The following is a 25678-nucleotide window of genomic DNA, read 5'->3' as shown; positions in this document are numbered from 1 at the left end:
ATTTTCCCCTTCCTTTTTTCTCACAGCACGCTGCTCATAGTGAGATCGCTTTCGTCTGAAAAGCGGAACGGAAAGCGACTTGCATCAAATGTCAACCCGATTTTCCGTGCTGAAATTGTCATCCGGGTACGGAAATTCGGAAAACTGGATAAAAGGTGTGGAAAACAAAATCAAGGTTGCTCACCCCTGGCATTACCCTGTTTGACATTTAGGCGTCAGTATGTTGTTGACAGTGTTTGACATCCAGAAAAATCGTGAGGCTCGATTTTATCAAAAGTATTGATGAAAAGATCATAAACAATTTACAGCTTACGACGGAAAAGTGTTGCTCAACAGGCATTTAAATTTTCAGCAGGATTCCCTGATCCGACACGGCACACGGCAGGTAAATTGCGTCGTGCATCCCCTTCTCCCTCGGGTGGCAGAGCGGAAAGGTAAATGCAATGAGCAGTGCCGGATACACCAAAACCGAATCGGATGGAAAGCGACCATCCAGTAATAAGAATGGCGATTGGACTTGTCCGGAGCCCGAGTAAGCAAACCCCCGATGGCAATTTATTATTCTCACAGCACAATTGAAGACTATTTTGGGATCTAACGTTTTTGGCCTTCTCCATGCACCCTTCCGTGAAATGGCTTGCGCCAAAACTGTGGTGTGGCAACGCGCCATTCGCACCACTGCATCGCACCGTCCGCCGTGATTAGTTGTAAGAATCTAAATTTTGCCCGAAGAAACCAGTGTAACCGGTGCGGCAAGGAGCGTCCCAACAGCGGTTCAAAAATGGATCCACGGCTAGCGATTCCGACGGGGGCGGTAGCAGTAGCGCCGGGGGTAAAAAGAAAGTTGGTACCGAAATCGGCAAAGCAGCTGCCGAGAAGTCGCGCGGTTTGTTCAGCGCCGAAGACTGGCAATGCAATAAATGCGCTAACGTGAATTGGGCTCGACGGCACACATGCAACATCTGCAGCGCTCCACGGTTTTGCGACGTGGAGGAACGGACGGGTAAGCATATATGGAAGCTACGGAACGGATGAATGGAATCAAACTGTTTCGTCCGCTTGTGTGACCACTTTACAGGCTACGGAGGAGGCTATAACGATCGTGGCGTTGTCGAGTACAAGGATCGCGTCGAGTCGGACGATGAGTATGATGAATTTGGACGCCGGAAGAAACCCAAAGGTAAACCGAAGGAATCAAGCGCCCGTGCCGCACAACGACGGCGGAGCACCGATTCCGAGGAGGAGGCAAGCCAGAGACACAGTGCGCGAAAAGAGCAACAGAAACGCAGACATCAGGACGAGGAGTCTGATGACGATGGTAACGAGGATGACGATGAGGATGAGGACGACGAAGACGAAGGCGATGAGGATCTTTCCAAGTATAATCTGTGGGGATCGGATGAGGAAACTGCTGCAAAGCCAGTATCTAAGATTTCAAACCCTGCCACCAACCACAGCAAGCAACAAACTTCTCACCGCCGCTCACGATCAATTTCACGATCGAGATCGCGCAGTCCAGATCGCAGCAGGCGGTCGAGTGATCAACGTTCTTCTTCAAAATCGACCGCCTCGTCGACTAGTCACGGACGATCCGATTCCAAGCGCTCCAGTGCGTCCCGTCGCCATGGCCGGTCCAGATCACGGTCGTACTCACGCTCGCGGTCACGATCCCGCTCGCGATCTCCTCGATCCTATCGACGCAACAAGGACAGGCGACGTTGAGGCATCTCGTGTTGTGCTTGCTGTTTTGCAGAGCAAGGCTCAATATTGATGGTGAATAAATGTATAAACTTTAGAGCGAAATGTTGCTATGTTTGACGTAAGTGTCTTTTGCGTTCTTTAACAATGGCTTAAAGAATGAAATGTGCACAATAGTTGTTTCGAGCAAATCGAAATGCATCACAATTACACTAATTGTAAAAAAAAAAAACAATAAAAAAAAAAATCAGCTTTTATTAACTGAATGTTCCCAAAGCAATCGTACACTCGCTGTTTCATTGTTTGCCGCTAGCATCAAACAATTGTATTACAATACTGTGTATCGATTTAACACAACATCCCTTCCACATGTCCCTGTGCTTTATCCTACGATCGGAAATTATACTGTCTCAAGGCAGATTTGAGGGATTTTACAGGTGCTTAGGAATAAATGCTTGTGGCAACGGTTTTATGAGAGTCGCATTATCATAACTCTCTGAATAATGATCGGGTCATCGGGTCGTCACAGGCGACACGTTTAACAAAGATAAATGGAGCGTTGTTTTTTGCGAAATCCATCGCTTAGTAAAATAATTACTTTGATTTTGCTTCTCACTAGAAGCTGTAGCTCGTTTTAAAAGAATTTAGCCGTTATTTTCGAAGATTGAATCATTGATTGGCCGAAGAGTGGAACACTGAATCTCTTTTATTCTTAATTAATCGTTTTAAAATATCGACACAGGGTTGCCCAACGTGTATTTGTGGCAAAAACACTCTCGAACTGCATTGACTCCTCAGATCTGCTGGCCAGAGTAAACTTATACCAACTGGAAACTGAGGAAGAAGAAGAAAACAAGCAAAGACTTCAAAAGGCGACAGTTTAGCTCTAATGAACCATTGTTTTTCAATTCACTTCAATTCAATTATTTATCAATATGTCTGCCTTACAGTTTCCACATATTTCACATAATAACTAAGCTATCCTATACTATTCTATATTAATTAGTCTATCCTATTACTGATTTAAGAAGCACTGAAAGTAACATGATCACACATGGTGAAGAGGAATTCGGTGAGGATCTTTAAATGAGATGGAAAATTGACAGGGATATGTGGAAATCAAAAATGTCATAAAAGGTGTTAAACAAATTGTTGTCCATGTGTCGAAGTTTCAACCTGGTCTATGTGCATTTTGACTATTTTGACAACTGACTATTTTAAAAATCACCTACTAGCTCTTTTTAATCATGTTGACTCTTGATTGCCCAAAATTGTTCATAATAGTATAGGATATTTTTTATGTTGCTTAGGTCATATTTCATATTTGACCACAGTAAGGGCTACAGTTTTGCAAAAAAAATCATGTTGAACCATTTTATTTAACCATTTAAATTTTAGTAATAAGGCAAATAAACAAATAAACATAACTATAAAATACTACAAAATATGGAAAACTTTAGTTTTCCAGATCAGCATATCTGATAACCTAACTGCTACTAATTAACTAAGCTACTAAACAAATAATCCGATCAAATCTCAAAAGCCTTCATCAATCTATTTGTAAAACCCTGGTAAGTTGTCAGTGAGACCTATAAAATTGAGATTAAATTCTTTCCCAACCAGATATCGTGAGGAAACAATCAATCAGGCAGAAGGACAAGGAAACTGTGTGCCAAACAAATGTCAAGAATTGTGCGTGACATTGTCCTTTTTTTTGCTAAAAGTATACTATGCTTTTTATTGTTTTAATAAACAATGTTTTGGTCAAATTTATTTCATTCTTCTCCTAATGGCCAACGAGTCGGTTTTGGCCGTTACAAACATGCACGTGCTATTCCAACATTGGACAACACCATTCAAGGATCAAGTCAAGGGCGCCAAGTGGAATTAACACCCTTTTGCAACGGAAAAATGCGACTTGATTTTATGCTCTCAACCTGTTCCTTTCTATTTGGTTAATGTGTATTTTGAGCATTCGTGTGTTCCTTATCACCGTGTAACAGAGGTTTGGGAAAAGATTGCATTTTATTAGCAGTTGCGTAAAAAAATCGGAAAAGGTATGTAGTAAACACCGTCACTTTACAACGCCCCAATTACCAATAACTATGATTAAAGGAAGCTAGATTAAATTCTCATTCGTCATCTGCTTCCGCACTAATTAATTAATAAAACGGTACACTAATTGATGATCGTAAAATACTCCCGATCTGTAGTACCACACAGCACTGTGAAGGTAAGCTGCTACGAGCGTGCACCAGCCAGGCAATCTGTAAGTTTCCACTCGCAAAGGGCTGACCTTAGGCACCATACCAACAGGAACGGATCACTTAAATAGATTATTTTACAGATTGCGGCGTGACTCCCCCGCTTACACCATATGACCGTGACCGGACGCTAATATGCTCCAGCACCAATCCACCAATCGACCATCGGGACCAACGCCCATGTTTTCCAATGTACTTTGCCCACCACCCTCCTCTAGCGAAACCGCCATTAACGCGCTCTAAAATCTCTTCCCCAAAAGCAGCCCCAAAGTGAGGCTTACGAGGAACTCCTCCTTGGTAGGGCGGGTTGGTCGTACCAGTGGGTACCAGTACCCGGACCAACGAACTGTTGCTGACAGCCTTGAACTGGTTTTATAGAACGCTACATTATTACTACAGCCCCACTAACACCACCATCAGTATCCGGAGTTCGTCTCGTTCCACCCGGTACAAGGAGTCAGTACTTGTTTGCACGCCCGAATGGACACGATGTTTGCGCGAACAGGTCGGTCCTTCGGCGATAATTCGCCAGGTCAAAGAAATGGCCCTGACGTGACGTATGATGCACAGCTGTAAGGAGGAAAAAACACCAGTAGCAGATTCGAATCAGGTGCCAGAGGTGGCGGCTTTGGGCCATTTCCTTTCAAATCATACCTTCAATAAAAATGGATCATTATGTTCATAGTCACGTGATGGGTTAAATTTCAACTTCAAGGGAATTCTAGGTGGATAGACAAACAGCCCTGTCCATCCATGGGTGGGTTTGATAAAATATTGGTACAACGTAGCACTGGTTTGAACAGTTTTGTCAAACAGTTTGAAATTGCTACGCCTCTTCTACATCTACGTCCACTCCCTCCCGTTCAATCCTTTCCCAAAGGAAAGAGCCTTCTACCAATTCACCCCTCTTACTAATACATCGTTTTGGCTGAGTTGTAAGGGCTATGGGAAATAATAACGATTAGTTTATCCGTTAGGGCACCACCGTTGGATTGCCTTGAGATGGTAGGGTCAAGGCGTGACTTTTCCTTCCTTTTTGCAGGTAGGTACCGCCAGCCACCAGAACCGCAGCTACACATAAGTGTGTGCGTGTGTGCCAGCGAGGACTCACGACTTTCGCTGGAACGATCCTGCTGGAACCCAACGCTACAGGGCATTCCGAACGAATGGTAAAGGGAGAGGTCTGAGTGGCCGTAATGGGTCGGTGTGGTCGGCCGAGTGGTCTGCCCGTTTGGGTCGGTTTAATTTATTTTTAGCGTCCACACACAACCCGTCGACTGACTGACGAACGTGTGGTCGGATTTAGTACCGCCTGAGCGGGCCAACGCGACGGATGTGTCCTACTGGGACGGACTTGGGCCAAAGGGGACTGTGCGTGCGTGAGAGAAGGTCGGTCGGTCGGAGTAAACCTTCGCGCGGCGGGAGACCGTCGTTTGTGTCGTGGATATTCACTCGCCCCGAGCTCCACATGCACGAATGAAGTGATAAACGGTCCGGTGGTATGCCGTTTTGTAGCAATAAAACCCAAGGTGGTGCGGTGTGCCACACTCGTAGGAGTGTGGCTAACGGCCAGGTTATCCTTATCCTACAAGGAATGGTATTTTATGCAGGGGAAATTTACGCTAATAAAGCAACATTCAGTGACCAGTGCGGTGTGTTGGCTGTCGAGCTACAGTGTTTTCCAGTGATTCGTTATCAAAGGGATAAAACGAAGTGGCGTGAAATGATATATCTCGAACGTAACGATTGTTTCGTGAGAATATTTCAATTACGACACTAAAAAACCAGAAAGCTAACCTTATGCGATGATGTGCTGCATTTTTAAACGAATGGTCAAATATTAACGGTGATATCTTGTTGTGCAATTGTATGTGATTGTGTGTACGGGTACGGGGAATAGCCTTGTGACATTCGACAGGCTTTCCAGTGAGACGGTGGATGGAAATAGAAATGTGAATAAAAATAGCATTTGATTGCTGTACCTTTTTCGAACGTATTGTTACGCAGATGGAAGAGTAATCGTTTACTAAGATTATCGTTGAAAGTTTGTTACCCTAACCAGATAGATTTATAATCTCACATCATGGTGCGCCTAAAACATCGACAGCATGGACCCGCAACGAGGTAAGCAGTTTCAGTTTCCTTTTTCTCATCCACCATTATCATCCGTAATGTCATGTAATCGTGGTAAAACATCCATTTCCTGCAACGATTTAATTAAACTTCCTATGCTAAGTACTGCCTGCAGCCACTTACTGTGTCCTGGATGGTTTGTTCGCTGCGGCCCAGGCGCCAAACCGAAGGACATTCTAAATTGATGGTACAATTTTTGCAAGCTTTCAGCTGGTGGGCAGAAGTGGGTCAATCGTGTAAGTAACATTTCCGGCTCCCTAATTGAAGCTCCCCCCGCGTAATCGTGTGAGTGAGGTACGTACGTAGGTACGTAGTGTGCCCAAGATGAATGGAAACGGAAGTGGAGAGCAACGACAAATCGACCAAACAGCAGCAGTTTGGGGCTTTTGCAGAGAAAAGTTTGAAGGTTGCATCGTTTTGCAGCTTGCAGGAAAGAAAGTAATGCAGAAAAATATACTTTGGTAGGGCCAACACTTTGCCCTCCTTAGGTACAAATTGATGTAGCATGAAAATGAAAAGCAAATTTGAACCGTGGGCAGTTTTGGTAATACAAAATCGTACAAAAATAGGTTTATGTTTCAAACAACTAATTGGAAGTATTTTTTCTAGGTTTTTCGAATTAAAACCTATGAAGGCACTAAATATTTAAAGACGGTTTTTGAATTCAATTTAACATTGTTAATGATTGTTTACAAAATATTGCCCAACGATTACAATGAGTGCTGTCCAAGGTTATAAAATGTGTTAAGATTTCAAAGAAAGGTAATTTTGATTCAATTTAAACGTTTACATAAAGTTTCAATATACTTCAATACAACTAGAACCTTCAACTTATCACAACTTTATGTTGTGAATAGAACAAACGTAATCCAAAAAATGAGTTTTGATAGTTTTTTTTACAAACTTGCCAATTACCTGAAACACACAATTAAATATCCGAATAAAAGTTATTTCAAAGGACTAACTACTAATTTCTCTTATCGAGAGATATGTATTATGCAGAATTATACTAAATATATATTTGGATCCATGAATTTGTTTATCTATTGAATTTTACGAACAAAATATTTTTACATAAAACACCAATTGCTTAAAACCATATTTCAAAGTGTTCTCACTGTGTGATCTTATTACACAAGAGTTGTTTATCATACAAAAAATCAGAGTATTGTTTGTTGGCGATACAATGATTAAATATAAGCTTTATTGTGGATTTATGATTACGATTTCATCAAGACTTATATAAACGAAAATATTATATTCTTGCTGACGACCACGGAAGGGAAAACAATCTAACTATTTCTCAAGATGTGAATTATTACAACACTTTTTTGATACTTTTGTTCAATTTAAGCGTCCTATAGCAGAAATAACATGAACCTTAAACATATGTCTTCGATAAAATATGTATTGTGCTCATAAGCTACGGCCTTTGATCTAGGCGCCAGATTTTATTGTAAATATTTTCGCTGATTTTAACGAAAAAAAAAAATCATTCATTTATGTAAATCAATTCGTATTCTGTGATGCCAGTTTATCCAAATTTGTTTCAAAGTGGTAAAAACACACGCACGCCACGAGAAAAGCTGTATTTGCAGCTGAAAAGCTTATATTTACACATTTCATTACCATTGTTCGTTGTTGTTTCCACACGTCTTATCATTTTCTGTTCATAATTGTATGGAAGTCGAAATTAGAGATAGTACGAATTAAAAAGATCCCTTGTTACTAACACGACTTAATGGATTATGGGTTTAAGCCTCGAAAGGACGATATCCCCGATACTTTCCTGCTATGAGTACCCCAATAAATCACAGATAGCCAATCTTAGGCAAGCCATTGACCATCGACTAAGGGTACTACGCCAAAATAACAAGAATAATTAGATAATTTCTCGTTTCTAGTGGAATTTAACTCTCACTGATCCAGGACAGGTATTTCTTACATTAATTTTGGGAGTTGGTTTATCTTCCACCTACTCAAATTAATCTCATGAGTTCATTGAAGAAGGAAGTAGTTCTACTCTCTTCTCTTATTCAAGTTACACACTATTCTCTATTTGCTATCGGAGAATGGTTTTAAAGGTGGTTCTTCTTCTATTTGGCGTAACGTCCTATGCGGACATGCCGGTTCTATAAAGGCTTTCGGGAATTCATTACCACGCAGCCGGATCAGTCAATCCTTGCTACGGGGGGACGCGGTCCATTCTAGGCTTGAACCCATGACCCCATGATGGGCATGTTATTGAGACGCGATGGAAAACTTTTGCTACCACCAGGACCACTCAGGACCTTTTGCTACCACCAAGGGTCTGCGCCAGGAGGACGGGTTTGCCTGTCTCACATTCAACCTGGCGCTAAAGCGGGACATCCGCGACTCGAGGGTGGAGACTTCGGGAACCATCTTCTATAAGTCAACCCAGATCTTGGCATACGCTAATGATATAGTTAGCATTGTTCTGCGGTTTTCCTATGTAGCAGAAGCCTACCAAGGGATCGAGCAGGCGGCTGAGAACCTCCGATTACAGGTAAACGATAAAGACCAAACTGATGGTGGCAACATCAGCGCCCTTACCAACAAATCCAAACTAACGTAGGGGTGACGTACGGATAGGTGAACGCACTTTAGAAGTCGTCCCAGAATTCACCTATTTAGTGTCAATGATCAGCAACCATAATTGTGTGGAAGCTGTGTTGCGCGCCAACCGGTCATTCTACAGCCTGAGAAATCAGTTCACCTTAAAGAACGTGCCGCGACGGAAGAAGCTGGGAGTCTAAATCTGATAAAACCCTCTTAGCCGCGCTCGAAAGGAAGATACTCGAAACAATTTTCGACCATGTATATGTGGAAGGATAATGGAAGAGCCGTTATAACGACGAGCTATACGAGATGTCCGGCAATCTCACGATCATGCAGCGTATCAAGCGACTACACTGTCGTCACTTTCAATAGGGAATCAAACCCTTACGGTCTTGTAGAAGTTAACACGTTAACACGAATAGGCCACCAAGCTACTGATTTTCAACGTACTTTCTGAGTTTATGCGATTGTTAGATGCGCATTCATTTGTTTTTTTTCCATAAGTAACCAATATATTTGTTTGTTCACGTGTCAGTGAGCTCTGAATTGAAAGACTGGTTATTCAAAACTAATATCTTTTTGTTATTTTTTTCGTGTAAAAGGTGCTTTAAGTCTGTGCATTGTGATTCTATTTTTTTAGATAGCTTTTATGGAAGGAGCTGTTGAACTTTATTACTCGAAACTATTTGAAAACACACATGTCTAAATTGTACATGATCCTTCCTAAATGCATGAAGTAATAATTACACAAACTTTGACCATCAATTTAATTCAAAAAGAACATGCAGAAGAAGTTCCTTGGAGCCAAACAAATGTTCCATTTTCACACTGTTGCAGGACGTTGTTTATAGTAAAATTCAACCCAACCAACACCGCATCAATCATTGACAGTCGGTCAGCTTGGTTTGAGTTGAGGTGCTTGATTGCACCGAACGAACCAATAGCTGACCAAAAAAGGCCAAGCAAGTGAAACGCATGATCTATGCTAAAACTAGGTTAAATGTTATAATTTCTTTGTTAGACACCTGAAATGCCGTACAAAGGAAACGCCTTAGCATCATTACCTTTCTCCGCTTCCTGCACCTTCTTCGCTGGGAAAACCCCTACTGGCCTTGCCAACGGTGCCTTATAGTAAATAATGGCACTGTTGCTTAGCGATCCAAGCCATTCGTTTATTTGGATCAATGCACAGGAACGCAACGTTGATTATTTGTTTGCGGTACGCTCGTTTCAGTTTTTCAATCATAACTGGTACCGTGCGCTAGTTATGTATCGATATGTTATCGCATTGAAGCAAAGAGTTTTGGAAAGTTTCGCAAGGACGAAAACGTTACGATAATCTTAAGATAAAGTGAAGCAAAATCGTGTAGCAGAGCTATTACTACAAGGTAAATCGTGCGGACTGTTGGTGCAATTAAGTTGGAGTTTTGATTTTCGTCCCGATACCACCGAAGGGCATGGGTTTGCGCTGTGTGCTTGAATTAGCGATTTTCATTTTGTTTTTTTTTCGTTCTCTCATTCGCATAGGTCCAACAGTCGCGACTTTTTGGACTGGAATGTTTTTGTGTCGGAGCCTGAAATACCTCGATTAAGGCATAGTAAGTATAAGTAATATTTCATGAATTTAATGAAAGTGTAATATAAAAGTGACAAATCGAGCTAAAGATATTATGCATAAAATCTATTATTATGCAAATATAAAATTCGTTAAACATTTTCGAAACTTACAGGAACTGGCAGTTGGTGGTACACACAAGAACGTTTCGCAGTCAAGCATCCGCACGAGTACATTACGGTAGACGAACTGAACTGCTACCGTAAACGAAAGTTCTCACAAGATCACGCCAGTACGTAGCCAGAGAAATCTCTAAATCGTATCATTGATTGCAAAATTAACTTATATCAATTTTTACTTAAGAACATCTAGGCAGCAACTTTTCGCTGTACAACAAATCGGAACCTTCACTGCCATCGGCGGTCGATGCAAAAGCAACCGAGTACGCCGACCGATTTCAACGCCGAGCGGCATACGAACGAGCACTTCCGTTGAGACGCAGCACCTCGCTGCACATTGAGCCGGGCACAATGAAGGGCCTGTCGGAAAATCACTCCAAGTTTGTCAGCTATTCGCAGGATACGATCGTGAAGTATGGTCGAACATATGAGGCGATCCACCAAACATGGGTGCTTTAACAGGACATTGTGTTTTTTTGTTCTTCGTTTCACTGTCGGTTACAGATCTCGACCACCTGCCGTTAGGCCAGAGGAATGCTTCAAGCTGCCGGACGGTGGGTCCCGGGGTAACGGACTTGCCAACGCGTCTTCCGAGTACAAGTCGGCCTTTCTGCCGTACGATTTTCTGCCGGCCACGATGGACCACCGGTACCGCAATTTAAACAAGCGCAAGGAGAAGGAAAAGCGTGACGATTTGAGCGCCTCCGACTCGAAGCTGCACAACAAGGAGCAGCTTACGCGCAGCAATCTAAGACTGACCGGCGAGGCCACGTTCGAGCCGGAGTACAAAAGTCAGTTCGCGCTTCCGCTGGCGGGCGACAAGTCGCGTTCGACACCGCAGCTGAACAACATTGCCTTTACTGGCAACTTTCGCGAGGCACCGTCCGAGTACAAGGAGTGCTACAAGTACTACGACCATTTCACCAAGAGTGCTCCGATCCGGAAGTTTGATAACCTCAGCTTGCACGGTACGATCGAGTTTCGGCCCGAGTACAAGGAAAGCTACCGGGAGCTGCCGACGGGTGGGGCCAGCGATCAATGGCGCTCGCAGTGTGTGGTGCGCAAGGACAATCTGTCGCTCAAGGGCGACTTTCTTGGGCGCGAACCGGAGTACAGCTACAGTTTCCGAAACCCGCACATCACGTGCAAACCGGAGAAGGCCAAACCGAAGGACAACTTTCTGGCGATGCAGGGCGATATGGACTACACGCCGATGTATCGGTAAGTTGCGATGAAGCGTGAGGTTGAAACTAGTGTTGTGTTTTATGAATCTTACGTTAAGATTCATTCATATGAATCTTCAGCGATAAGTGATTCGAATCTCGCGTCGATTCTCTGTAGATTCATGAATATGTAAAGATTCGTGAATTTTTAAAGATTCAGGAATCCATCCATAAGATTCATTAAACTTACATGTTTCGCGAATCGTTAGAGTTTTATGATTTTCAAGCCATTGAATTATATCAGTATCTCAGATCTATACATTCATGAAACTAAAGATAATCATAACTCCCTTCAGCTATTATCATGAATATCTATCTAGTCTCTATAAATAATCAATAATTTCATTATCAAATACTCATGATAGAAATATTTATGAATCTTTAATGATTCATGAATGTCAATCTTTGAGATTCAGATTCGTTTATCGATTTCATAGATTCATGAATTTTAATCAGAGTTATGCATCTCCAGTTTAACCAATAAACAACGATTCAATTTATTTATTTTTGTAATATTTTCAACCCGACAGCTGCTCTTACGTTGACTATCCACGTACGAGACCGCTGGTAAAGAAACCGGTGTGCAGCATAAATTTGGAGGACGTGTACGAAAAACCGCCCCAGCGTCGGCTTCACCGCGGCTCTCCATCGCCCGTCAAATACAACGTTCATGCCGCACCCACCGACGGTTCAAAGCCCGACGTGATCGATAAGTTCGTGTCGCAGCCCGAGTACCGGAAGGCGCAGCGGGAGTTAATGATAAAGAAGCGGTCCCCACCGAAGGAGCGGGGCAGTCTGCTGGCCCAGAAAATACTCCAAGACAGCAAGCTAACCACCGACCCAGCGCACCCGATGCCACCCGTCCCGGTGGTGCACGTGGAAAATGTTGGCGGAGGAAGTAGTTCCTCCACCACGCACGACGGTACATCCACCACCACCGTAAAAGCAAGGGCCAGCAGTCCGGTCCAGCTGCCGGTGCGGATAGCGAAGCATGGACGGCGCGCCAAATCGCCCATCATTGCCATTCAGCGGGAAAATGAGCCGGTCATCTTCTACAAAGATCTGCACCGAAAAGGTGACGCCCACACCGTGCGCAATCGGTCGAAGATAGTGGAGGCAAATGCTGCCTACCGGAAACCGACCTACCAGCCTCCGCCGCACACACACAAAAAGGCGATCGACAAGGCTAAAACGGGAACGCAATCTTTCGTCGTGCTGAACGCGCCGGCGAAGCAACGATCAACCCGTTGGGCGGAACCGGCCACTATCTATGACTCACATTTCTACTAAACCAATGTCTATGTGTACGGCTGTATGTATTCAAGATGTACCGTATCCACCTCACTGGATCACAGAAAACATATTTGAATTATTTGTTTTCTTCATTTTCATTATCGACATTTGCTAAACTTTTCAAATAACAAAAATGCATTTCTGTTGACAATTATTTAGTTACTATAAATATTTTAGGTTATATTACAAAAAAAGGAATAAGATACAAGAAACAGGTTTCAATTTGTTTAGCGAATAAACGTTATACCTGTGTATGAAAATAAATTTGAAAAAAATGCACTTTATCTAACATATACATCATGAACATTCAATCTTATTTCACTACTGAACAACGAAGGAAACTTTAAAAGGGAAACGTCCCTCACATTCGCTTGTACCACTTGTTCGGATGGATCTGTAAACATATGAAAGACAGTTTTGTTACCCGGCTGCATGATCCTAGCTTTATTTTTTAGACAATCCTTCCCAACGATCCGGTACGCATAAAAAGTATCTTTAATGGAACGAACAGTAGAAAACAGACTTTAGCAAATAGCAAAAACACATTTGAATGCCTTATACGACACTTACCTTTCCATCGCGACAATGAATCGAGATTTGTACATCTTGGGTGAAACGACGGTGGGTAGCTTTCCATGGCCGCCCATCAAACCCGACTGCTTGATCATCGACTCAAATTTTTTATCCAGCGTATACGTTCGAATATAATCTGGCGCGAGGGAAATGGTAAAATTGTATTATTCCTCTATAACTTTCACCTCCTATGATACAACACATTCTTACCGATTATGCCAATCACGAGATTCTTTTCAGAACTTTCCAATCCAACCAGCAGCGAGTAGTCCATAACTTCGTTGCGTTCCAGAAAACAGGCATCGCGGGTAATCGCTTCCTTCAACACCGTCTTACTGTGCGACAAAATGTACAGGGGATTTGTCCAGGACACTGAAAATATTAACCATAATACCGTTAACATTCCATTACAATTCAGTTGTAGCCTCAGAATCATACTTTGTATGAAGTTTTCGTCCATCAGCACTCGTTCGGTGCCTGTTTGCCGATTCGGATCCACCAAACGGTTACGGTCCGAACCTTTGAGGTCATATTTTTCCTTGATATCTTTTCCACAGAAAAGATTCTCCATGACCAGTACAGCGCTTTCCACAGTCGTATTGCTGTGGAGGTTGTAGAAGACATTAGAAGACAATAGTTAAAATAAATCTATAAATTGATAACCAGCATTGCGTCACTTACTCCTTCCGTTTGATGGTAATTTTAAACACACCGAATATTTTCGCTAGCAGCGTAATGTGTTTTTGCTTCATGCAACGCTGTAAGTACTCGAAATAGTTCGGAGCAAAGTTTTCAAATATGGTCAAATCGGTCCGTGACATCTCTTTCAACACAAACCGGTCATCAACCGTTTTGCTAAACTTGGAGCCGCTCTTGCCACCACGCGCTTCCCAGCGCACGCTTTTACTCAGCGATCGGGCGAACATTTTCCGCACCGTTTCCATCACTTCCTGCGACGTTTCGTTCGCGTCCCCACCGGGACCGTTGCCTCCATTGCCACCGGCAACGGTCCCAGCAGTGTTGCCTACCGTTCCAGAGCCGCGATGCGTCGTTCCAGTCGCGGTCGGGCGTTTCAAAATCTGGCATCGTAGCAAATCAAACTCCTTTGCGAAGTAAATTCGGCATACAAAGTTACAGTTCGTATCCTGGTTGAGAGGAAAGGCATTGTCGAGTAATTAGTAGTTGTTTTAACTTATTTTGACGTGAAAAGTGTTTTGCTCTCCCTACCTGGAAATGAATTTCACTGTGAGAGGCATTTTTATGCTTCTTATCTTGCTCGTTTTTGCCAGCTGCAGCAGGAGAGTCTTCTGCATCCGTTGTTGAGCTGCGATTGATAGAATAGTTTTGGTATGATAAAGCAGTTTTTTGTGAAGTTCTGGTTAAAATTATACAACCTCACCGATACATACCTGACCGAAGTCGATTTTCGCTTCATATTTGGACTGTTTTCGGACGCTCCTATCGTGATGACACCGCCGGTCCCTCCACTTAGCATACTATCGAGCATTTTGCGATACTCCTGCGACATCAGGCTGTACGCAATGCACGAGCCTAAATCTTGTTCGTTCACAACGATCGGAAACAGACCAGCCTTCAGACCGTGATGTTCGTGGGGCGGTAACGGCGAACTTAGGATGTGGGAATAATCGTTCGTTGAAAGCAGCTGGCTCAGAATCGTTTTTACCGTTTTCTTCTCATTTAAGCTCTCCCTTACTGGTTGTTTTTCTTCACTTGCATTGCTAACTATTTTGTCGTCCTCTGCATCGACAGACATTGCATCTTGTTCGAGCTTTCCACCGGTACCAGCTGACGTGTTTTCAATTGGCTCCGTCTCGATCGGATCCTTAGAAGATTCAAACGTTTCCGGGTTATCAGTCGATCGGGATAGGTCCAACTCTTCGGTCGCGATCGTTCCGCTATCGATTACAGTTCCAGCATTTCCACTGCCAGCATCAACAACCGCGCTCGGCTTGGAAGCTTGAGCACTCTTTGTCTGGTTTATTATGTCGTGCAGCTTCGGTTCCCACTCCTCGATTGCTTCGGCTAAACTGTGCTTCAGCGTTACGATTGCATCGTCGATCAGTTCGACCGACAGCACGTCTTCAGTCAGCAGCTTCTGCACCTTTTCGATGCGCTGCTTAAAAGCAACCTGGTCCTGATTGGCCTTCTTCTTCAACTTGGCAAACGTATCCGTATCCACCGACAGTTCAGCAAGTTTCTCCAGTATTTTCACAAACACATCGTATCCCATGATGGCGAGCGTTTTCATTTCTTCCGTGCGCTGGTCGGTAATCGTGCGCTGGCTGACACCGGTAGCGGGGATGACCAGCGAGATGGACATGGCCGGTAACACTATCTCCCACACATCGATCGCCGTATACCGGAAGCTGGCCACGATGCCTTTGTATGAAAAGTTTTGCTCAAAATCGCGATGCAACGAGTGTCGACAGACCATACCTCCCCCTGCTTCTTCACCGCCGTCCGACTGATCCATGATTCCCTCACAGTTCCGCTTCTTGTAGGCGTGTCCGTGGAAGCGAAGTTCGAGAAATTTGGCAAACGAATAACACCACGTGTCTTGGGACATTGGGGCCGGTTTCGAGTATTCGTTGCATATTGTACATCGTGACGATATCAATATCGTACCCGTGTCCATTTTGGTCACATCCTCGACCAGTTTCACTTGAATGCAGCCGCCGGAGTGAACGTAACGTCGCACGTGATCCATCATGGGAAGGTTGCAGGATTTGCAAATGTAAGAGCTGCGGAAGCAATAGTGCTCGAGGAACAGCCCTAGCATGATGTCGTTTTGGCCGTAGAATTGCATATCCAGGTAGGATGGTTGCGCACAGAAGGTCGACGGGACATTTTCGTTATAATTGAAGCTGCAGAAAAGCACCGGCAAGCGTTGATGGTTTTCGATGTCCAATGCGTCACGATACACAAACTCTTCGAGGGATCGTTGTGCTATCGTGGTAAGGCGTCGTTTACGGGTTGATGTTTTTTTCACTGCAACAGATATATCAATATTCTAAATTCCTCCTAAAACAACATAGAACATAATCTGTTTGCAATGATTACTTACTCATGGAAACTTTTGGATACCGCCCACCGTTTGCACGAAAGCTGGCGAGAATCGTCTGCATCTCCTTACTCTCCACCGAAGTGGTTATTTTATGCGTCACAAAAGGATGCACGGGCAATAGTTGTTTCTCCTCCTCGTCCGTTGAAGCATTGCCTCCCGCGCCACCGGCATTTTCTGCCATTGCTGCGGAAAACTTCTCTCCCGCCAAACCCAACGTTCCTCCATTACTCCACTGCTTCGAATAGTAGAGCTCATCGGGAAAGTAGCACCGCAGGGCACACTTGCGGCCACTGTCCGTTTCGAGGTACGGCAGGGGAAAAGCCACAAACGGACTGATGGATAAAATTGTCGAACTAAGGGCGGATCGGAACCGGTTATCGTGCGGTGTTTCCGCCGCTAGCTCAAACGATGTGTCATCTTCATCGTCATCCGGGCCCGCACCGTCCTCCGAGGGACCAAGGGCTCCCGATCGCAAGGGATCAGTCCAGTCTCCAACGTTTTCTCGATTGGTCGCGCTGCCCGTGGTCGTACGAATGGTTTTGCCGACTGTCGTTGGTTCGATTTGGGCCATTTTAGCCGTAACTGAGGTCTGATTCTCCTTCAATACACTTGACGGCTCTTCCACCGACTTTCTCGTGAGCAGTGGGGGTGGATCGGAAGGGCTGGATTCTTTTGAATCGAATATACTTGTCCGTGGCGTTGGTGGCATCGCGTACACATCGCATAGATACGACAGCTCGAAGCGCCAGTTATGTCGCGCCAGAAGCAGGAGTGATGCTATCTTTTTAATTTTTGCCAGTTCGCTTCGTTTCGCTCCCCGCAGTAGAACACAGCAACCTCTTGGGCTGTGCTGTTTTTCTAGGCACATCAAAGTTTTGGAAGATCCTGGAAGAAGGTGAAAAACAAATAAGACTTATTGATTAACTGGCAGATGTGCGGCAGCGGTACAGTCGTCAACCCGTACGACTCAATGGCATGCCCGTCATGGGTTCAAACCTAGAATGGGGACCGTCTCCCCATAGCAAGGATTGAATATTCGGCGGCTGTGTGGTAATGAATTAAGTCTCGAAAGCCTGTATAGGCAGACGTTACGCCAAATAGAAGAAGAAAAATAAGGACTGTGGCAGTAAAGCGTCAACGCCCTGCTTACCTTGATCGTCGTAAAATGTCTGAATCCTGAATCGATCGCATATGCCCAGCTTTGGCTGTCCAACGTTAGAATCGATGCAGCTGATAATATCACAATCAAGAAAACGCGCAATACGTTCCAATACGCACAGCTTCACGTCCAGCACCAGCGTAATGCCCTTGTTGCGCAACATGTCCTGCGCAATGCCGGCCACGTTCTTGTGCACCAGCACAATGTTCGGCCCGAGGCTGATAATTTTCGACACCTTGTTCCGCAAATAGTCGCGCTCCTGCAGCATCAGCGTGTCGAAGCTGACAAACTTTCCTTCCACCCGCTGGTACGCGATCGCACACTGCAGCAGCAATATTTTCGGCTTGTCCACCTTCTGCGACATCTCCTTGTGGGCCACATTTTTGGAAAATACCACCCCACCCAGTATCTGAGACTCGCTGCGCTCGCCACCCGGGACCTTTTTAAAGTAAACATAGTTCCGTATGTCCATAGCGTCCGTGCCGTAGGCCTCATCAAGCCGCATCGTGTTTGCCACCCGGGCCACAATCGGGATGAGCGTCTTGCTCCACGATGGGTCTAGGTTCTGTGCCCGCAACAGTTGATTAACGAGCAGTTCCTCGTGCTCGCAGAAAGCTTTCAGCAACGCTTTCGCTCCCGTCGATATTAGGTATGAACTGTCCATCGCTGAGTCTTTCAGTATAATGCTGCTCAGTGTGGTGCTGCCTCCAATTCCACTGCCAGCGCCGTCTTCGCTGTCAACCGACGATTGATCCTCGTTTCCGGAGCGCATTAAAACCGAGCTAGATTTAAAATTCAGCTCCAAATGGTACGCTCCTTCGCCTGCTCCTGCCACCAAACCGGGCGCACCAGCCGAACGATCTTGAAGCACCGCTAATTTGTAGACCGTGTCCTCGCTGAACTCGATTGACGAAGTATTGCCATCTTCTTCATCTTCTGCCGATCCACCACTACTTCCCCCTTGCCGTTGATGGGCCTGTTCGGGCAACGTTTTCTCTCGCGCAAGGGTTGCCTCTTCATCGATACTGCTTTCGATCTTCGTCTCATAGATGGCGATCAAAAATCCCGCATCGATCATAGCATTAAGTATAGCGATTGCTTGCATATTATTCGACGACTTTTGTCTGCTGAACAGAAAATCGATAAGCTCATGCCCTCGATTGTACAGCGGCAACGAGCGACACATTTCATCGTACAAGGTTTTGAGGGAGTTGGACTGCTGCAGAATGGATTTACGATCGGCGGAAGAGATGCCTGACCCTGCACTAGCCGCAAATCGTTCCTCCTGATATCCGACGGATATTTTTCTCCGATTTCTTCCACTAGACGATGCGGTAGCGCCGCTCGACTCTGGCCCACCACTTCCCGGCGGCTGCAGCGTCGATAGTTTCTGTGCTAGATCTTCCTGCAGGGCCTTCAGGTCCGGCTTCAGGTCGGCAGAAATGTTGGACGATTTTAGGTACGTAAAGACGACCTTGGAGCAGTAGTTGCACACGCGCAAATCTTCCGAACAGTTGATGATCTTCCCCGTCACCACCTGGTTGCAGCATTTGGTGCAAAAGATTTGCCCACACAAACGACAGTGGTGTTTGCGGCGGAATGTGGTAAACTTTACCGAACAATCGTAACACTCGATCGACGTAGAGTCGGGCATCCAGAACTTATGCAGCTCCGTGTTTTTATAGCTTCGTTTGGTCTGTAGAGAAGATGAAAATTAATTAAGTATTTTTAGAAACAAAAATAAACAAATTGCATTGCAAACACATTACATTCGGTTTCTGGGAAATTAGGCTGCTTAATCGCCGAAGTACGCTGGTGGTGGTCCGTTCGCCGGAGGTCGGCTGAGCTGATGTAGTGGACTCCGCATCGGTATACGAACTGCTCGTCGATGACTTTCGAATGGCCGATGAACTAGCTGGCGGTGTGTCCATTTGCGCTGTCCGGGTATCTCTTCCCGATGCCTCACTATCCCCGCCGGACGGTTCCTCGTGCAGTACCGTCCCTTGAAGTGTTGACTCATTGCTGGGTCGGCTATTGTTAGTTAGCCTATTCACTAGTTTCGTAAATATGGTTTCCTGCTCTTCCTCAAACGTGCGAGCGAATTCCGTTAATATCGTAGGGGAATGTAGATGTCTATTCATTGTTAATGTGGTTTTGATTAGTCGATTTCAGTAAATAACACGCGTATAAGCCGTATCATGTAGTTAGCACACAAGGGTGCCGAGTTCGGTGCAGCACAATCGAGAGACGCTACACGCTAAACACCAGGGAAATTAACCTGCTCGGAAACGGACAAATCCGGTGCCAGTGATGTCAGCGCCAGATCAGTCCATTTCTGCTCTTGCTCTTTCAGCGTCAGATGCGAGTCACCGTTGTCCGCCTCGGGATCGGGTAGCTTATCGCAAGGCACTTGGATGTGGTCGTAAGGCAGCTCGTCGGCAATCCACTCGTTGTCCACCAAATCGACCAAGCGTCCGCCCAATGGTGGCTAGAGATATCACAACAACGAAAAAAGAAAAAAATAATTACATTTGGAAAGAACATACCAGCGATAACCAATCTTCCCCTAGCTGCACAAATTACACACTTACCTCACTATCCATTAGAAGCTATTACAAATTAACATTCACCACACCGAAAACGATAGCAGGGCCGCTGGTACGAATGACTAACAGCTGATTAGATTTGCAAGAACAGACCAGAATTTTGTGGATCGCCCAACACTTTCGCCACTTTTTTTGTGGCTTTTGTTTGCTTCAATGCCAAATAATTTTCCATCGCTGTCAAACCGCACGCGCACAAGCTGTATATAGCGAAGGTGGTCGTTGATGTGGTTTGTTTTGATTTAATTACAGTAGGTGACCGCTAACTGAGAGGTAAACAAGCTCCAGTTAACGAACAATGTTCGCTAACTGGAATGACGTTTCTATGGGCTGATTGTTTTGATTAGCGTTGACTGGAATAAACATACCAAACTTTTTTTTCATTTATGTTGATATAAAGTATAGTAATTCGTGTAATAACATAAATTAATAGCAAACGTAGGCAAAAGACCCTAAATTTGCTTGAAAAATGCACAATTGCAATAAATTTCTCTTCATGAGATTCCGGGTGTTTCATGTTTTGACGTTTAAGTGTTCGTTAACTGAGAGTAACTCCAGTTAGAGAACCTCCAGTTAAAAAGCACTCCAGTTAAAACACATCCAGTTAGCGGTCACCTACTGTATCTAAATTTAAAAGCGTTGATACTACGTGAACTATTTTATTCTCTATATATCATACTATTTAAAAGCACTCAAAATAAAACTTATTCATAATTATTTCGATTACTCTTCTACATGATGTTTTTTTTAAATTATGTTAGAGCATGTATATATAAATCTTGACAATGTTATTGGTTGTTTTGGACTCGATCGCGTTCTGTAGTCGAAAAACAAACAACAGATGTGTGAACATGATGCGCAGAGTTTTATCTAAATTTACTCGTTTTAGGACAGTAAACAGGTATGAAAGCTTCCATCATTCATCGAGACACATACACGAATAATTTGTAACTATTTATTTACCCTGTATATGCCTTCTTTCAGACATTTGGCAACACAATCCTCCCCGGTAGTGCTGGGAATCGAAACGAGTTGTGATGACACCGGGGCAGCTTTGGTTACCGGCAATGGGACAGTTTTGGGAGAGTACATTCATTCCCAGCAAAGCAGTCACTTGAGGTGAGGAAATATGAATTCACACACGTAATGGTAAAATGTATCTACAGCATCGAAATGCCTTGGCAGGTTTGGTGGAATCATTCCACCGGTAGCGCAAGACATCCACCGTGCCAATATCGAATCCGTTGTGCAAAATGCGTTTAAACTAGCAAATATGACTCCTAACGATATAGATGCAGTTGCTGTCACCAATCGGCCTGGTGTGTAGAAGATATTTCGCTTGAGATACGGTTTATATAATTTTTTTTTTATCTTTTAGGGTTACCTCTCAGTCTGATAGTGGGGATGAGGTATGCGAAACATATCGCCCGCTCCTACAACAAACCGCTCATTCCCATACACCATATGCAAGCACACGCGTTGATGGCCCGAATGACCTCTACTATCCCGTATCCATTTCTCTGCCTGCTGGTAAGCGGTGGTCACTCGTTGCTGGTATTTGTGGAGAGTACTGCACGATTTCGACTGCTCGGCGAAACCTTGGACGATGCGCCGGGTGAAGCGTTGGATAAAATCGCTCGTCGGCTGAAGCTGCGGAACGTGGCCAAGTATGCGCAAATGTCTGGTGGTCAGGCTATTGAAGCAGCCGCCCAGCAGGCTTGCGCAAAAGACACATCTGCTTACGATTTCCCGCTACCACTTTCTAAATATCGTGACTGTCAGTTCAGTTTCGCCGGACTGAAAAATACCGCCACGAGACACATACTCGAACGGGAATCCACCCTCCGTAAGTGATGGGCATAAGCCGAAATTGTAGTTTAACTTTTAGTAATCTTTGTTGTTTCTCACCCTTCAGATCTTGCGCCTGATGCTTTGCTGCCCGATTATGAAGCGTTTTGTGCTTGTTTCTTGAAAGGAGTCACACGGCACATGCTGCACCGAACGCAGCGCGCGATTGAGTACTGTGAACGGCGCAAACTTTTCTCCGATGCCGAACCACACCGCAGTTTAGTCGTTTCGGGCGGTGTGGCTTGCAATGACGTTATATTCAATGCGCTCAGCTCGATGGCGGCCCAGTTTGGGTACAGCACCTTCCGGCCACCGAAAAAGTTGTGCACCGATAACGGCACAATGATAGCGTGGAACGGCATGGAGAAACTGCTGGCGAAAGATACTGCCGAAATGACGACGAAGTACGAGCAGGTTGATATAAGCGGAAAGTGCCCTATCGGCGATAGTCTTATCGATGATGTAAAAGAAGCGAACATAGCATGCAAGTGGGCTAAAGTCGATATATTTCCAGGCAAAGAAGAAGTCAGTAGTTAGTAATGGGGAGCAATTTTGTTACTAGACAGTAAACTCTAAAGAAACAGTAAACACGATTATTACAGCTTTAAAAACGCGCATAATAAACACGGATTGTTTGCCTAGTCGTAAATGCGTCATAAAATGCAAGAATGTTCTGTCACCTCACAACATTTAGTACTATACTTTTTTAACCGGTAATAATATCGGGCTGGTCTCGTGGTACAGTCATCAACTCGTACGACTTAACAATATGCCCGTCATGGGTTCAAGCTCCAAATAGACCGTGCCACCATACGTAGGACATGACTATCTTGCTATGGTAATAAGTAAGTCACTGAAAGCCAAGCCTATTAGTGGTACAGACAGGCCTTAACCGACAACAATTGTTGTGTCAAATAAGAAGAAGAAGAAGAATAACATTGTTTAGTTTATTGGCTTATTGGTTGATTATTAAACTTTAACTGAAAAATACGACCATCTAGAAAAAAGAGGCACAATCGAGTTTTGATCGTTTTCGTCGGGCTAACTGCTCGAATTTTGTTTCGTTAAAATGGTTCTTTCAAGCATGATCAAAATTGTTGCCGCTTTTGAGTTTATTAATGTTTTAAAAATTATCAAAAATCAAACTTTGCATCAAAGCATTTTATTCAATTACAATTTTTGTGCTTAATTTTAAAACGTACAACTTCTAGAAGACAATACGATCCATTTTAGCTATTTTAGCTTTAGGAATAGTTAAAAACAACTGATCTAAGTTACGTAGAAATGTAGCTCTGAGACTCAAAATCACTAGTATGATTTACACAAGTAAAATTCCAACACTAGACATTTATTCCAATTTTATTCCTCGCACATGCAATCGTTTGTAAAAGGTTCAGTTTTACCATCTCCACGGCGTTAAAAAAACATAAACCAGTCGGCAATGTACCTGTTTGATATAAACACTGCTGTAGTTCGTGTAACACCCACCAACACCTTAAACCAAAGCATAGCTGCGTCTGTGTGCATGGCTATGTTGTGGCACGGTGCGCATGTATTGGTGATGGCCGGGCAGTAAGAGGCTGGAGCTAGGCAAAAGTTTCCTCCGATCGATTCTCACAAACCCGTATCGCCCTTACGATCAAACAGGTGAACAAATCCGCAGCGTACGGTCATCAGGTAGTGCGATCGTCCCAAACGGCCCTTCTTGTATGACGTGACGTAGGTGCGGTCACAGGCGAAATAAAGTCTAGCTACGAAAACAAGTTTCAAGCAGTACTCCCGTGCAATTATATTATTTTTCGGTAAAGTGTGTGCGCGCATCCCCAAGACCATCTCCAACCCCTCAAATAAAGCTGAAAAGTTCCGAGTTGCTCGTGTGAAGTTTTTTTTTCTTCGCTCCATTGCTTGATCGTGTGATCGTTGGTGCCTTTTTCTTTGCGTGCAATATACATACAAAAAATATGATTCAATGCAGCAGTGGCTACACACAGTTCGTGCTTGTGACGGGGTAGAATCGCTTTTGCGCACCGTGCAATAGAGAGGCAACGGCGTACCACAATCCGCCCCGGGATCGGAGTGGCGCGGCGAGTCGCTGCGCAGCGCTTGCGGTCAAACTAAATGTGCTACGTATGCAGTTTCTCGCGCGTTTGTGTGCTGTCCGGTGCGCTTCGTGAAACGAAGGCAGAAAGGCGTACGGATGCCCAGTGAAATCGTGCTGAGAACGTAACGCATCGAGTGAATAGATCTTGTGAGCAACAGTTTGACGATTTTTTTCGAGGTTGTGTGAAGATACGTAGCAGTGCGCTGGGAGCAGCAGGAAAATTGAAGAAGAGTTTGACGACCCTACTACTACTACACATACACATACCCCGTGAGAAGAAAGTTGGCGGATTCGAAAATCCGCTCTGCCATGCCGTACATGTGAGTGTCATCAGCAAGTTATGTGTTTTTGTGTGTGTCGTTAATATTTGTCCCGGGAAAGGTTTTGGTAAAGCGTTATCATTTGCTATTTTCCGGACGCGAAATGGCTGCATGAGCTGTCTTTGGAAGTGTGCCAGTTGAAGATTCCATCCGGAGTTTTCGATCGTGCGATCATCATCTACTAACGCTTCGCATGGTCTTGCATGAATCTAACAAATGGTGGCGAAGGGATAGTATAGAGTAGTAAGCGTGGTGGAAATATTTAACAAACCTAAGGTGTGGAAGTTATAACAAAAAAAGTCACCCAGTGCCACCCCAAACGGATTAGATCCAAAACAAGTGACGTGACAAATTCTTGTATAATCTCCCTTCTCCAAACACTTACACACATACACACATACACACACGCATGTATCCATCTTTTTTAACGGGGGCTGAAACGGTATGCATGATGTTGCTACCCCATTCTATGCTGTGCTCTCTCTAACGTCTTGTGTTTTACCTGAGTGATCACTCGATCTTTCCCAGCGCTCCTTTTCTCCGCTGCTTTAACTTGTGTATATGTACACACACATAGCGGACAGCGAAAGAGAGGGAGCGAGTGAAGCCATCACACACATACACACACATGGGCCCAACGCAAAGTAACAGCAGAGGAAGGAGAGAAGCGATAGCAAAGAAGCAGAAAACAACGATCGATGTAAGCGGGCACTCCCAGCATCCTAGCCCAGCCGAACCACGTATAAAGCGAGCAGCGAGAAACACATATAAACAGAATGGAATTCCATTGAAGAAATTGTTTCGTGTCTTGTGCCACTTTTGCGCCAACACTACTAGGCGGCCCCCTCCATCGCTGGGTGGTGGCTATCCGAGGTGGCTGGAATGTTGCCGGATCGGTTGATGCGCATGCGAAGCGCGTCGGGGCCGACAGGGAAGAGTGCGAACGGCCGCGTGGAAGCTTTCCAAGTGAACGTTTGATAGTGCGCGCCACTGATATGGAAATAAGTGGAGAGGGCATTTTTGAGTAATATCCTTTTTTCTGACTTGATTGAACTGGTTTCGGC

The 25678-nt window shown here is 44.5% G+C and overlaps 6 protein-coding genes across 7 annotated transcripts in view; 4 read left to right on the top strand and 2 right to left on the bottom strand.

Annotated features, from left to right (window-relative positions):
• Positions 1 to 238: 238 nt before the first annotated feature.
• Positions 239 to 1803, top strand: LOC120896468 (zinc finger Ran-binding domain-containing protein 2-like). The gene is given in 4 exon segments (XM_040300604.1): positions 239 to 532; positions 706 to 784; positions 787 to 1003; positions 1079 to 1803. Coding segments are annotated over 4 exon segments (1029 nt in total). The 5' UTR covers positions 239 to 443; the 3' UTR covers positions 1723 to 1803.
• Positions 1804 to 5285: 3482 nt separating this feature from the next.
• On the top strand, positions 5286 to 13066 carry LOC120897718. 2 transcript variants are annotated; one of them, XM_040302784.1, is made up of 6 exons: positions 5286 to 6086; positions 10203 to 10273; positions 10406 to 10522; positions 10603 to 10822; positions 10914 to 11630; positions 12163 to 13066. In XM_040302784.1, the coding sequence occupies exons 1-6, from the start codon at positions 6046 to 6048 to the stop codon at positions 12920 to 12922; spliced, it is 1926 nt and encodes a 641-aa protein (XP_040158718.1). In that variant the 5' UTR covers positions 5286 to 6045; the 3' UTR covers positions 12923 to 13066. The 2 variants fall into 2 exon arrangements, with proteins under 2 accessions (XP_040158718.1, XP_040158717.1); XM_040302783.1 differs by having other exon boundaries at positions 10594 to 10822.
• A 279-nt stretch (positions 13067 to 13345) lies between these two features.
• On the bottom strand, positions 13346 to 19901 carry LOC120893254 (putative 1-phosphatidylinositol 3-phosphate 5-kinase). The gene is made up of 10 exons (XM_040295046.1): positions 19512 to 19901; positions 17734 to 19438; positions 16584 to 17468; positions 14908 to 16507; positions 14726 to 14822; positions 14180 to 14643; positions 13937 to 14100; positions 13709 to 13870; positions 13496 to 13634; positions 13346 to 13418 (listed from the first exon to the last, which is right to left on the bottom strand). The coding sequence occupies exons 1-10, from the start codon at positions 19881 to 19883 to the stop codon at positions 13370 to 13372; spliced, it is 5637 nt and encodes a 1878-aa protein (XP_040150980.1). The 5' UTR covers positions 19884 to 19901; the 3' UTR covers positions 13346 to 13369.
• Positions 19902 to 19974: 73 nt separating this feature from the next.
• Positions 19975 to 20522, bottom strand: LOC120893255 (anaphase-promoting complex subunit 13). The gene is made up of 2 exons (XM_040295047.1): positions 20334 to 20522; positions 19975 to 20230 (listed from the first exon to the last, which is right to left on the bottom strand). The coding sequence occupies exons 1-2, from the start codon at positions 20343 to 20345 to the stop codon at positions 20000 to 20002; spliced, it is 243 nt and encodes an 80-aa protein (XP_040150981.1). The 5' UTR covers positions 20346 to 20522; the 3' UTR covers positions 19975 to 19999.
• Positions 20523 to 21163: 641 nt separating this feature from the next.
• LOC120906485 (probable tRNA N6-adenosine threonylcarbamoyltransferase, mitochondrial) lies at positions 21164 to 23966 on the top strand. The gene is made up of 5 exons (XM_040318215.1): positions 21164 to 21246; positions 21330 to 21464; positions 21531 to 21664; positions 21724 to 22191; positions 22261 to 23966. Exons 1-5 carry the CDS (start codon positions 21197 to 21199, stop codon positions 22728 to 22730), a joined length of 1257 nt encoding a protein of 418 aa, XP_040174149.1. The 5' UTR covers positions 21164 to 21196; the 3' UTR covers positions 22731 to 23966.
• A 113-nt stretch (positions 23967 to 24079) lies between these two features.
• Positions 24080 to 25678, top strand: part of LOC120906481 (unconventional myosin-XV) — a 37373-nt gene continuing 35774 nt past the window's right edge. The window contains exon 1 of the mRNA XM_040318204.1: positions 24080 to 24614. The gene's annotated coding sequence lies outside the window, so the exon portion shown is untranslated. The remainder of the gene's footprint in view (positions 24615 to 25678) is intronic.

This window comes from Anopheles arabiensis, chromosome 2 (genome assembly GCF_016920715.1).
Source record: "Anopheles arabiensis isolate DONGOLA chromosome 2, AaraD3, whole genome shotgun sequence".
Lineage (NCBI taxonomy): Eukaryota > Metazoa > Arthropoda > Insecta > Diptera > Culicidae > Anopheles > Anopheles arabiensis.
This window is presented reverse-complemented; position numbering and strand designations above follow the sequence as displayed.

Bases quoted from the DNA above. Each gene is read 5' to 3' on its own strand.
- LOC120897718 (XM_040302783.1), top strand. From the start codon at position 6,046: ATGGTGCGCCTAAAACATCGACAGCATGGACCCGCAACGAG. The intron at 6,087-10,202 runs GTAAGCAGTTTC...TCATTCGCATAG, and splicing joins CAGCATGGACCCGCAACGAG to GTCCAACAGTCGCGACTTTT. The intron at 10,523-10,593 runs GTACGTAGCCAG...TTTTTACTTAAG, and splicing joins GTTCTCACAAGATCACGCCA to AACATCTAGGCAGCAACTTT.
- LOC120893254 (XM_040295046.1), bottom strand. From the start codon at position 19,883: ATGAATAGACATCTACATTCCCCTACGATATTAACGGAATTCGCTCGC. The intron at 19,439-19,511 runs GTAATGTGTTTG...TCTTCTCTACAG, and splicing joins TAATTTCCCAGAAACCGAAT to ACCAAACGAAGCTATAAAAA. The intron at 13,419-13,495 runs GTAAGTGTCGTA...GTTCCATTAAAG, and splicing joins TTCATTGTCGCGATGGAAAG to ATACTTTTTATGCGTACCGG.
- LOC120906485 (XM_040318215.1), top strand. From the start codon at position 21,197: ATGATGCGCAGAGTTTTATCTAAATTTACTCGTTTTAGGACAGTAAAC. The intron at 21,247-21,329 runs GTATGAAAGCTT...GCCTTCTTTCAG, and splicing joins CGTTTTAGGACAGTAAACAG to ACATTTGGCAACACAATCCT. The intron at 22,192-22,260 runs GTAAGTGATGGG...CTCACCCTTCAG, and splicing joins CGAACGGGAATCCACCCTCC to ATCTTGCGCCTGATGCTTTG.